Source organism: Zalophus californianus, chromosome 7 (genome assembly GCF_009762305.2).
Source record: "Zalophus californianus isolate mZalCal1 chromosome 7, mZalCal1.pri.v2, whole genome shotgun sequence".
Lineage (NCBI taxonomy): Eukaryota > Metazoa > Chordata > Mammalia > Carnivora > Otariidae > Zalophus > Zalophus californianus.
Window position 1 is genome coordinate 74,404,976 of NC_045601.1, and position 13,584 is coordinate 74,418,559.

Genomic DNA, 13,584 nt, shown 5'->3' on the forward strand with positions numbered 1-13,584 from the left:
TTATTCCGTATATGAATAATGAAGTCCTGAGGGTGAAAATCTGCTCATTTCTGCTGACCCACTTCCTCATGTTGTCTAATTTTTTAGTGTGTACTAATAATTATCTGATGTGTAACTGTGGAAATCTTGAGGGTTTTAGGTTGAAAGTGTGTCTCACCATTAAAAATCTGTATCTACCTCTGCCAAACAGCCTGCGAAACCACTAATGAGAGGCCATTTTATTTTTTGGTTTGAGGTTTCTGAGACCACATAGGTGGAATATATTTGAATTCCCAATTCTCATGTAGGCAGGGCTATGGTTACAAATTCTCAGAGGAAGTGTCTCTTTCCTCCCCCCCCCATCACCTCATAAACAAAGTCAGGGAAGACAAGGTAACCTAGTATCTCCCTTGTTGTTGGACTTTTTTTTTTTTTTTTTTTTTTAGCTTTCCCATTCACTGATCATACAGACCTCCAAGAGTCCAAGCCATAGGCAGGAGTCTCAGTTCCAACTCCCTGCCTTTACAGACCCATGATCTGGTCTTCCATCCTGTGTGACCATTAAAATTACAGTGGCTCTTAAGTTCCTAATATCTAGATAATTGCTGGAGAGAAACAGAGGTAGCTTATCACCCTGGACTGCTACTTCTACTTAACCCTTTTTGTATGGGGAAATATCTGGAGATTTCCTTTTGAACTAATCTGCTTATTTTAAATGGTATTTGTTGTATTTGGCGAAGCATTTTGAGGACGCTCTGTCTTCCATTTCCAGGAAGGAGGAAGGAAACCAGAAAAGTCCTTTTACTAACTTCATGTCTCCTGTGGACTAAAAGCTTAAGGAGCCTGCCATACTTTCTGATTACCCTGAATGGTAACACAGAAGAACACACGACCGCTAGTACCAGATTATGTAAATGAGATAAACAACAGTCAGGATAAGGTAAAAGTAGTCATGTAGAAACTTCTGCTGCTCAATCTTGCAGTTAATATCATGTCTCCTGTTGGCAATGAATCAGTGAATTTAGCAGTCAATTAAAAGGAGAAAGGAATTGATTTACAAAGCAAATGGGTTTACAAGAATTTCTATACACTAAAGGTCAGACTAGTATGCTTTTGGTATATACACATATTGCTTTTTTGTTCTGTAACAATGGGAAGAAAAAAAATAATCCTTTTGAGGACCTATTACAGTCACAGTGAAAGGAACCTTATTCATGTTTTTCTTAGCCCTATGTATCATTGTACAGATTTAAACTGAGGCTCAAAGGTAGAAACTGGCCCAAAGAAGGCACAGCCAACAGGGCATGGAGCTAGGGTTCAAATCTAGGTATGCCTGTGCTATTTCCATACTGCTGATAGAGGCCTCTGGCAACGAAGCCTTGAATTACAAAACTCACTGAACTAATTTGTCTGACTCAGGTCAAACAAGCCAATTTATTCCTAATTTGAGTGTCAAAGTCAGGAGTTATTCAAAAGAAATGACTACCATTCCTTCCACAGTAAAGAATTGCACATTTAAAATTTTCAGAGGATGCTCTTCTGAAATAAGCTTAGGAGGTAAAGAGGTGATCTCCAATACCATACAGATTATAGAGTCAGATCACAAGGTAAGGGGAACAAATCGGTGTATTTTAAAAGTAGCTTAAAATCAGAACATGGGTTTTCCATACTAAAGGAGGGAGAAAGTTGAAGGCAAATGGGAGACAAAGCTGGAAGGAAAAATTTCACTGTATAAGTTGTTATATTTTCTGATTTTTGAGTCATGTGAATACATTGCATATTCAAAAAGAGAAATTCTAAAAAACTAGTCTAAAAGTCAACTCTAACCAAACGTTCTGGCTGATCTATATAATGACAGAATAAAAGACTAATGAAAACTATATAAGGAGTAAATAAAGTTGCTTCACTTCTGTAATGCTCATTCCTCACACTATGGGTGTTCCCTCAAAACATGTCAAAATTTTAAGGTAATGTCATTGCTTCATTCTAAAGAACTAAAGTAAAATCTTTACAGTGGCTAGACCAAGAGGCCAGTGAAAAATAAGAACAATACAGTGATTTATTTAAATCTCTCTGTTGAAATCTAAGTAAAAAAAAAATACATGCATGTCACAGGTCACTGCAGGTTAGCACCGGCACCACTTACCTTTAGGCAGAGCAGGCTTAATGGTCATTCTGCCAACCAGGCATTCTTTCAGCATGGATTCGTAATTGACCCAACGATGAACCTGGTACAGGATATAAATGAAAGAAAAGCAACATGACTCTAACTCCATGAGATGCTCTAATTTTAGTCGCAGCAAAACTAACCATTCTTATACTGCTCTGGAAAAACGAAGAAGCAGATTCAATTAGCCAATAAGGGAGTGACAGGAAGGCAGCATACATAGGGATTCTTTAGAACAATGTTCTTTAAGTGTTGTCTACAGACCTCTGGAGGTTCTTGACAGCCTTTCAGATATCCATGAGGTCTCAATTAGTCTCATAATAATACTGAGATGTTATTTGCCTTTTTCACCGATGTTGACACTTGCACTGATGTGGAAAAAGCAATGGTGGGTGAAACTGCTTGCACATTGGCATGAATCAAGGTAGCAGTCTCAATCTTAATATTCTTCACCATCACATATCCATGGGGGTCAGGGGGGATTGGTTTCATTTAAGAATATCCTTCATGAAGAGGTGCCTGGGTGGCTCAGTCAGTTGAGCATCCGACTCTTAATCTCAGCTCAGGTCTTGATCTCAGGGTCAAGAGTTCAAGCCCCACAGTGGGCTCCACGTGAAGCGTGGAGCCTATTTAAAAAAAAAAAAAAAAAAAAAGAATATCTTTCATGAAGTAGAAGAAATGATTAATTTTCTTAAACCTCAATGCTTGAGTATAGGGCTTGTTTACATTCTGTGTAAATGTTTTCAAAAACATTTCTGCTACAAAGTAAGATGGTCACCTTGAGGAAAAACACCAAGGTAATTATTATTTTTTTTTTAAGATTTTATTTGAGAAAGAGAGTGAGAGAGAAAGCACAAGCCAGGGGGTGGGGGGTGGCAGGCAGAAGGAGAAGCAGGCTCCCGCTGAGCAGGGAGCCCAACATGGGACTCAATCCCAGGACCCCTGGGATCATGACCTGAGCGGAAGACAGACACTTAACCGCCTGAGCCACGCAGGGAACCACCAGGGTAATTACTTGATTCGCAAACTGAACTGAGCTTTTGTCTCAGAAGGCTGTTTATATGTAAAAGAAAAAAAAGACTGATAAACAAACTGGTTTTTCAGACTTGAGTATCTGACAGACATTTTCGTGAAAATGAACAGACTGAGACTGTCACTTCAAGGAAAACAACTGACTGTTGTTTTGTTTTGTTGCCAGACTCACCGGTGGGAATTAAATATAAATACCCTCTGGAGATACCTTCTCAATATACATTAAAAGCCTAAAAATATGCAGCTCTTTCACTGAGTAATTCATGAATTTACCTGAGAAAATACTCACAGATACACAAAGATGCAGGTACAGGATATTCATCATAGCACTATTTATATTAGCAAAATATTGGAAATAATCTAGATGTCCAAATGTAAAAGACCAGTAAAGGAAAACTAATATATTATTTAATAAAATATTAGACCATCAGTAAAATAAATAATCAGGTCAAATAACACTGACATGAGAATCTTTGTGTATGCTCCTAAGTAAATAAATATATACTAAAATAGCAAATACATAATATGTAATTATAAATGGGCCCTCATTTATTAATAGAAATTGGTAAATCCCATTTACCAAATATTTATGGAACATCTAATGATATGTAAAGCAATATCCCTGGGGCTATAGCGTTGGGTAGAATTATATAGATAAATGAAGGAGAAAGATATTCGAGGAGGCAAAAGTATGAGGTTTGTTAATCATGGAAGCACTTGCTCAAAGCACTTCAGTTTGCTCAAAGCAAAATGCATGTTGAGAATATTTGCCTTAATACAGTCTTTTAAGGCCTCAAAGGCCATGCTAAGGACTTTCAATTTATCCCACTGTCAATGGTGCGCCTCTAAAGAGTTGTAGAACAAGGTGCTAAAATGACTGTCTTAAACAATACTCATCCAGCTGTCATGTTATTTACATTGGTACTGAAGGCAAAGGTATCAGGGCAGTATTAAAATAGCAGGGCCAGAGAAGGTGATAATGACTTCATCTAAGGCAGTGGGAAGAGAGAAAAGGATGTAATGTTTAAAGATAGCATCAAGGGATTTCACCAGTGACCAGTGACGATACTGGTGCACAAGAAGGAAGGCAAAGATTACTCAAGTGGCTTCAAGTCCCCATTACCAGAAACAGGAAACGGAGGAGGAATAAAAGGGAAGAAGATGAGTTGATATTATTTGAAGGCAAAACAAGTTGAAGTGCCTATGAGTAATCAAATTGCCCATCAGCATTCGGAAATAAAAAACAAGAGGTCAGAAGCAGGATGCAAAGTAGAGACAGAAATCTGACAGTAAGAAGATTACTTAATGTTCTTTGTACAACTCAAATACTAGCCCTGAATAAATTCTCAAATATTTAAAGATACAAGCTTCCCCACAGTTTCTAGAATATAAAGTTGTTTACTTCTGTGTTAAGTAAAAGTCTTAAATAAACATCACTGGTCCTGTTAAAGCCAAGGGGAATGCAGCAATCTGGTAACTAACATACTGTTTAAACTGCTAAAGAATTTAACAACATAGCAGTTTTTGTCACTTCTCCAAAACTTAAAATAAGGTTTACTTAAATAAGGTCCATATAACCTCATGACCCTGAGATCACCTCTGTAACCTCCTGAGGCTGAATATTCTTCCACAAGAAGAGTTTCCAGTAAAATCTAGGTTACAGAACAGATATAAGAAAAAAGTATGGCAGGGCGCCTGGATGGCTCAGTTGGTTAAGCGACTGCCTTCAGCTCAGGTCATGATCCTGGAGTCCTGGGATCGAGTCCCACATCAGGCTCCCTGATCAGCAGGGAGTCTGCTTCTCCCTCTGACTCTCCCCCTCTCATGCTCTCTCTCTCTCTCTCATTCTCTCTCTCAAATAAATAAATAAAAAAAAAGAAAAAAGTATGGCAGACAATTTTTCACACAAATGTTCCCAAACTTTTCTATTTAGCTTGCATTGCTAGATAATAACAAATACCAAATGACAATGGGAATTTGCCTTAAATCAGCAATAAGAACCTCCCAAGGAGAATGCTATTATGACCAATGGCCAAACATGACTTTCTTCCAACCCACGAAGAACATTAACAGCAAACGGGATTCTGCTATTTAAGCAGATGCACCTCAATACATTTAAATATAAAACAAACTGTATTTCTGGCAACCTGGTCAAAACATAAATCCTAAAAGAGATGAGAAGGTAGGAGGAACAGAAATCAAATTATATTTGTTCAGGAGTCAACTCGGGGCACCTGGGTGGCTCAGTCGGTTGAGCGTCTGACTCTTGGTTTCAGCTCAGGTCATGATCTCAGGGTCGTGAGATGGAACCCCACGTTGGGCTCCGTGCTCAGCAGAGAGTCTGCTTGAGGATTCTCTCCCTCTGCCCCTCTGCCCACTCGTGCTCTCTCTAATTAATAATCTTAAAAAAAAAAAGAAAAAGAAGTCAACTCTAAAAATAACCCAATCTCATTCCACTATCTCAAATGGTAATAAAATCCCAGTACCACAACATGGATCATCATCATTAAAATACAAAATAAAGCATATGTGAGACAAAGGCAAATTTCTGTTCTTCTCAAGACTGTTGTTTCAAAATAACAGTTCAGCCTATTGATAGTAGCTAACATACTCCATGTAACTTTTAAGTAGTACAAGAGCTAATGTTTGTTTTTAGTAAATGTAAGGGGAAATATAAGGGGAAAGATGACTAATTTAAATATCTTTTGAAATATACATACAAAATCTCTGCTACCACTCTAGGAAAAATAAATTTTTCTATTCACTAATCATCTAACTTTCTACATGATATGCAGATTCAGTATAGCAAGACAGGCCGGTTATTGAACATTCCCCAAGCGAGAAAAAACTAAGCGCAGAGAAGCTAAGTGTCTTGTTCTTTCTTCTAATTGTTACTGCCTCCCATGACCCAATCACATCATCATCATCAGAATCAATCAAAACCGAATAAACAGCTGTCAGCAGAGGAGACAGCAAGCACTTGACAGTAGACGCCCAGATACAGATTTGAAACCAGCTCTAAAATTACAGTAAAATAATTCAAAGGCAAATTAAACAAACAGTTGTTACTTATGAGCATCTTCCTACATTTCAAAACTCAAGCCAACACATGTGAAATTTGTGCAGCTATTTTCTTTTTTGTCTACAACTATCACACTGCTAAATCTAAGAGAACTCTTCCACTGTAATACTCATGATTACCTTCACCACCTTACCTGATCGAAGAGGTCAGTGCCATCGGATCCTGCTGCTCTCATTAGTTCAGCTTCTCCACCAGGATGATACTCCATATATGGGCTGACATTATAAACAAACCCTATCAAAGCAAGGGCAAATAACATCCTAAATGAACTTCTTTAAAGTTGTACAAACTAGAAATGTAAGCAATAAATCTTTTCAAATACCTCCTATTTAACAAATCATTATTATTTCAAAGTATTAAGTACATCAAGGCTGTCAGATTTCATCAGACTCACAAGCAAACAAGTTAGCCTGCCAGTTTCATGGGTCCTGGGCAGAAAACGTCAGACACAAAGGATAATTTAGTACTCATATCACTAGCAGTAGCTACAATATCAGCATTTGCATGAGTTCCCTGAACCCCAATTCCTACAGACCTAAGTGAAAAGGGCCAGATACTACCTGTGCACTACTGTGCTGTATGACAGGAGGAGAACTCCGAGAGTTTAGGCAAGTCGAAGTTTTTAGAGTGGGCAGGAAGTGGGCGGGTGCCCTTTGTTCTGGGGGAAGACATTATCTTTATTATACCAAACAGTAGGCAAGCTGTCCTTTACTCCAGAGGGAGTCTCGAGTTCTACTACCCAAGGTGGTTTACTATGCCAGCATCCCTGAAAACATTGTCCAGAACAAAGACAGTGAGTGTTTCTGCTTGTAAGATGGGCAGATATCTGAAAAACCTAGAGTGAATTGCCTCCCAACACAAAGAAATGATGAAACATTGTTTATGATTTTTAAGTGTTCTCTCTCTACTCCATCACCCACTACTGCCCTGGTAGGAAACTCTGATGAAAAAGAATCAAACCGTCACCCATGTGTCTGATCATCTCAGCGACCGCTGGGCAAGCAAGGGTGACTGGGCCACTGAGGCATGCTCTGAGAAAGCAAGCACAATCCTTCTCTGCAGTTGTCCAAGGAACAAAGATTCTTGCTGAGATCTTAATAATCCTTTTATCTTCTCCAAACATTTATCCCATCTGTTCATACATTTAAATATATCTTTATCTTAAAAAAAAATAGGGAACAAATGGAGGAAAATTTGCTCAATGAATAGCCTTCCCAAGGAAATGAATTGCTTTTTAATCTTTTACTTGAAAACTAGACAGTAGACAAATCCAGCCCTGAAGACACCTCAAGGTACAATGAGATCAACTGGTTTTCTTATATCCTGGCTATTCTCTCTTTATGTTATGACTTCCATGAATTTAAATAACTTTAGGTAACTTAAAATTTTCATCCTATATGATAATCTTGGGAGGAAAGAAGAGATTGGATTTCAGGCCCAAAAAGGTATTGTATAGTTTTTCCACAAGTTCAATTTTAGAGACCAACCAACCAGGTAGATTTCTTTTTTTTTTTTTAAACTAATTCTTTTTTTCTTTAAGATTTTATTTATTTATTTATTTGAGACAGAGAATGAGAGAGAGAGAGCATGAGAGGGGGGAGGATCAGAGGGAGAAGCAGACTCCCCACTAAGCAGGGAGCCCGATGTGGGACTCGATCCTGGGACTCCAGGATCATGACCTGAGCCGAAGGCAGTTGCTTAACCAACTGAGCCACCCAGGCGCCCCCAACCAGGTAGATTTCTTTATAAGATGGCTTAAAAGCAATTTAGACAACAAAAAGAAGTAAATTCACAAAATCTCTTTTAGCAGTCCTCCAAGTAAGTCTGAGGAAGGAAGAAAAAAAACCAAAATGACTGGTAGAGTTCTCTCCTTTCTCTTCGCTCTCCACCTTCTCTACCAAATTTGGAAGGAATTTTTCCTATTGTTTAATGCTTAAAATCCATAGACCACAAATGCCAGAGGTAATGATTAGGGTCAGAATTATTCCCAACAGGTTTTTTTGGGGGGTTTTGTTTTTGTTTTTGTTTTAAGATAGAATGCCTTACTTGGAATTCCAAACCTTCTCGGCCACCAAACCTCAACTGTAGTTTCTCAAGAACATGAAACTTACAACACACAATCATGAACTTTCTGTGATAGAATTTCATATTTCAGCAACTGGCAGAAAGATAAACAGGGAGCTTTGCCAGCTATCCATAATCAGCATATAAAGCCTAGAACATCCCACATGTGTTCTCTTCGATCTCAACCCTTTAGATTGACCCTTATCCTCTCATATTCTCACTCCAGACCTGAACAGCTTCCATGCTCTTCAAATGGACAAAACTAGGAATGCCTATAAAATCCCTCACTGTAAGGAATTGAAACTGTAAGTGTCTCAGTCCAAGAAATGTTAGATCCAACCACACTTGGCAGTGTTAGTAACTTGTTAATTATGAGACATAAACCCAGCTCCCAAAACGCAAGTGATGTTTTTCCTCTGGTGCAGAGGCTCTTTCTTCTCTTTTTCTTCCTCTATCTTATCTCCTTCCTTTTCCCTTTTCAAAAGCATTTCCTAAAACTAAAACTTGAATGGGGCAGAAGAAAACAAATGCAAAGAACCTAACTTTATGCTTTTCTTTCATGCTTGATTGTATTCTACTTGTACTATACATGGTTTTTAGACAGTAATCTCTAGCCTAGAGCCTCCCATTGATTCTTACCACCTGGTTTTTGAAACTAATTTTGCTTGCATTTTTCTAAATTTTACAATGACACAATTAACTTCTTCCTATAGCTCTAGTTGCTCAAGTATCACAGATTTGTACAACCAATTGCCCATTAAATATAAATACATGGTATTTAGGGACCCAAAGACACAATCTCAACTTAATGTTAGGCTATTAATGAATTCTGTAAAACCTAAATCCTAATAATGACACTAAGAACAAAAATGGGCAGGAAGAGATTCACAAAACACCAACCTTGAATGGCACAAAACTGCTGTGACCAAGATCCTCTGGTCACAGCCCAACTGGTGCTTTTAGATCATTTACATGGGTCACCTTCAGTTGCAGAGGGGGAATTAGGGAGAATATCTACTGATCAGTCAATCACTCTATCTATCCACCCACCCATCCACCCATCTTATCTACCCATCCTGATATTTTATTTTTTTTAAACTCTAACCAGGAGTAGATATAAGGATTGACTGAGTACTGTTAAGAAGAGCAAGTTAATTTTACAATATACAGACATACCAATCATAACGTTATACACCCTAAACTTATAAAGTGTTATATGTCAATTATATCTCAGTGTAACTGAATGAATAAATAAGAACAACTTATTAAAATTAAAATACAACAGTTTTATTAGGAACATCTACTCTAATGTTTAAAGACAACACTTTTTAAATGCCCTAGCAATATTCAGGGGTACATATTTTAGCTAATTCATCCTAGCTGAGCTGCAGTGCAACTGAAAGCACACATTCAGAACAACAGCTACACTGAGTTCTTTAGGCAATGTACTGGTAGTACCTGTTCTAGTATTTTCAAACTAAATTATCTCTTGTGTTATATGTCTGGAACTCTGAGCTCCCAAATAAGTTCTTAGAATAAAAATTACTCAATTTAAAATTACCATTTAGTGCTTTGTATCATCAGAAACCTATACTACCAATTCAATCACAGAATGATAGCGTCTTAAGACTGGGAGAACTCTAAAGGCATTTTTTAGTCTGATTTCTGATCCAGTACAGGACCCACCTCTATTAAGATCTACAGACAGACCATCATCCAGCATCTGCTTGAAGAGTACCAGTGTCTAGGAGCTCACTGCTTATTTAAAGACTTAGTTCAAGGATCAATATCATTTTTATACCTAAAAACCAATGTTGCCATTTTACACACAAAGAACTCTTCTCCATCTTCGTAAATGCTGCCCCTAGTTTTTCACATATACTTGTTATATTTGTTGTAATTTAAACCCTAACTGCTACTGCTAAAGAGTAAGGCATCTTACAACAAAATATTTGTGTGTAAAAATTTTAAAAACCCACAACAAAACGTGCAAAAGAAAATATACCAGTCGCTTAACCCAACTAACAATGTTACTATGACTGAGCATTAAATGTCATCCTGAACTCCCTAGAAGCCAAGGCTAAAAAGAGACACGGCTAACACTGGTTGCATTATCTGATCTTAAAAAGTGTTAAAAAAGAAACAAACAAAAGGAGACGCCTTACTTCTTTAAAAAGGAAAAAGCCCCTTTGAGTTTTTGATGTTGATATTGTGAGGAACATGAGTCCCTGTATAGGGGTCACTGACCACATGACAGATACTATGATTTAACAATATGCAAAAATCTTCTTCAGGCAGCATTCCTGCCATCCTCCCCAGCCCTAAGTTACCACGAATGTATGTTTTGTCTTGAGACTAGCAAATCTGGGGCATTTCATATAAATGGAAGCATACGATATAGGGTCTTTTATTTGCCTTCTTCCACTGAATATAATATTTTCAAGGTTCATCCATGTTGTAGCATGTGTCAATACATCATTCCTTTTTATGGCTGAATAATATTCCATGTATGGATAGAGCACATATTGTTCATCTGTTCGTCAGTTCAATGACATTTAAGTTGTTTCCACTTTGGAGTTATTAGGAATAATGCTGCTATGAACATTCATGAACACATTTTTGTGTGGACATATATTTTTATTTCTTTTGAGTCTATACATAGAAGTAAATCTGCTGGGTCATACACAATTTATGTTTAACCTTTTGAGGAACTGCCAGAATGTTTTCTATTCCCAGCAGCAATGTGGGAAGCTTCCAATTTCAGAGCACTCTTTTTCAGTCACCACTCCAACTTCCCATAGACAGAAAAAGCCTCTTCCCAACCACAGAACCTGAATCACTTATCTCAGATAACTGAACTCACAACTGGATTGCAGTAAGCTCCAACTCATTCTCAACCCCAGCTCTATATCTGACACCACAATGTAAGCCTCAAGTGATATTTATACCTATTAATCTATCTTCCAGATGAGGCTCCCACAATTTTTCAGGTTAGGTAACTACACGTGAACCATAATGGCCCACTGATAAGGAGTGAACTGCATCCCCATGGTTTGAGGCCACACACGCACTGATAATTTGTCATTTTCTTTGTTCTATTTTATGTCAGAGATTCTCAAAGCATGATCCAGAGCTTCCTGCGGGAGCTCAAAAGTCTTTTGGTGGGTGGTCCAAGGCCAAAACATTTTTGTAGGAATACTAACAAGATGTCATCTGCCTTTTTAAAAATCTTTGTTCCACAAGTATATTAAGTGCAGAAGGTGACACAAGCATACAACTGTCACCTATGAAGTCACACTTTAAAGATATTTGCCAAAATGTAAAACAATGCCACTTCCCTATGTTTTTGTTTTGGAAAATACAGTTATTTTTTCATAAAAATATCTATTATTTGTGATAACATATGGTGAGTTTATTGTTTTTATTTTAAAGTTAACTTAAAAATATTCTTTAAATGTCTTTTTTTTTTTTTTAAGTGGTTTTATTGGGGCCCCTGGGTGGCTTAGTCAGTTGAACATCATCAGACTCTTTTTTTTTAAGATTTTTAAATTTATTTTTATTTGACAGAGAGACACAGCGAGAGAGGGAACACAAGCAGGGGGAGTGGGAGAGGGAGAAGCAGGTTTCCTGCCGAGCAGGGAGCCCGATGCGGGGCTCGATCCCAGGACCCCGGGATCATGACCTGAGCCGAAGGCAGACGCTTAACAACTGAGCCACCCAGGGGCCCCGAACATCATACTCTTGATTTCAGCTCAGGTCATGATTGCAGGGTCATGAGATCGAGCCCCAAGTCGGGCTCTGCACTCAGCATGGAGTTGGCTTGGGATCCTCTCCCTCCTCCTACTCACACGCTCGTGTGCTCTCTCTCTCACTCTCAAATAAATAAATAAATAAATAAATAAAATCTTGGTTTTATTAAAGCACAGCGACAGGACCTGTGCGCAGAAAGAGCTGCCTCTTCAAATTTCATAATTTTTATTTCTGAAAGGCAAAAACATCAATAGATAAAACCATCATAAACAAGAGCTCCTTGGGGGTCAACAATAATTTTTACAAAAGTAAAGAGATCTTAAAGCCAAAAAAGTTTGAGAACTATTGCTGTAAGTATTTTTTGTACTCAAATTTTTGTAGTTTTATACAATTTTTATAATCAGATTTAAAATTAATTTTTGTTTAAAATTCAAACAGAAATTTAACTCTAAAGCCCCACATTATATGCACTCAACAAAAATGTATTTAATGCCTATCATGTACACGTCAAGTATTATGCAACTACACTGTAGTATTCCTATTTCACTATTCACTACTGTTCATTTTGTTGGCTCTAAAATCAATGAAGGAAAAAGGTGTGTTCACACAATAAAATCAAAGCATATTTCGCTATATTCAAATGTACAGGTCCATTTTTGCAAGGACTGTGACCACTTTGCCATCTTGTGTTCAGTAAAGAAATAGCACATTACTTTAATTTTAAGCCTACTGATATTTATCTAGTTCTATCACCTGCTGAGAGAGGGTGTTAAAACATGCAACAATAACTGTGGATTTTAATTCTACCTTTCAATACTATCAATGTTTGCTTCATGTATTTTGAAGCTTTGTTATAAAGCATAAACAGTCTTCATAATGAACTGACTCTCTTAACATTATGAAATGTCTTTATCTCTAGTAAGATTCTTTGTCTTTGGTAATATACTTTATCTAATATTAATATAGGCCAACCTTGTTATACTTACTGTCTAGATATTATACATTTTCTTACACATATACTTTCAACCTGTGTATTTGTATTTAAAGTGTATCCCTTCTACAGAGCACCTAAATAGACATTTCTACAAAGACACACAAATGGCCAACAGACACATGAAAACATGCTCAACATCACTCGTCATCAGAAAAAAGCAAATATCAAATCAAAACTACAGTAAGAAATCACCTCACACCTGTCAGAATGGCTAAAATCAAAAACACAAGAAATAACAAGTGTTGGCAAGGATGTGGAAAAAAAGGAACCCTCATGCACTGTTGTTGGTGGGAATATAAATTGGTGTAGCCACTTTGGAAAACAGTAGGAAGGTTCCTCAAAAAAAATTAAAAGTAGAAATACCATATAATCCAATAATTCCACTACTGGGTATTTACCCAAAGAAAACAAAAACACTAATTTGAAAAGATATGTGCACCCCTACGTTTATTACAGCATTATTTACAATAGCCAAGATATGGAAGCAGCCCAAGTGTCCATCGACTGATGAATGGA

The 13,584-nt window shown here is 37.4% G+C and overlaps 1 protein-coding gene across 1 annotated transcript in view; it reads right to left on the reverse strand.

The window, feature by feature from the left end:
• LOC113927299 (cytochrome b5 reductase 4) overlaps nt 1-13,584 on the reverse strand; it is an 83,330-nt gene that overhangs the window by 52,229 nt on the left and 17,517 nt on the right. The window contains exons 3-4 of the mRNA XM_027603030.2: nt 6,394-6,494; nt 2,126-2,207 (exon numbers count right to left, since the gene is read on the reverse strand). Coding sequence (XP_027458831.1) covers nt 2,126-2,207; nt 6,394-6,494 — 183 coding nt within the window. The remainder of the gene's footprint in view (nt 1-2,125; nt 2,208-6,393; nt 6,495-13,584) is intronic.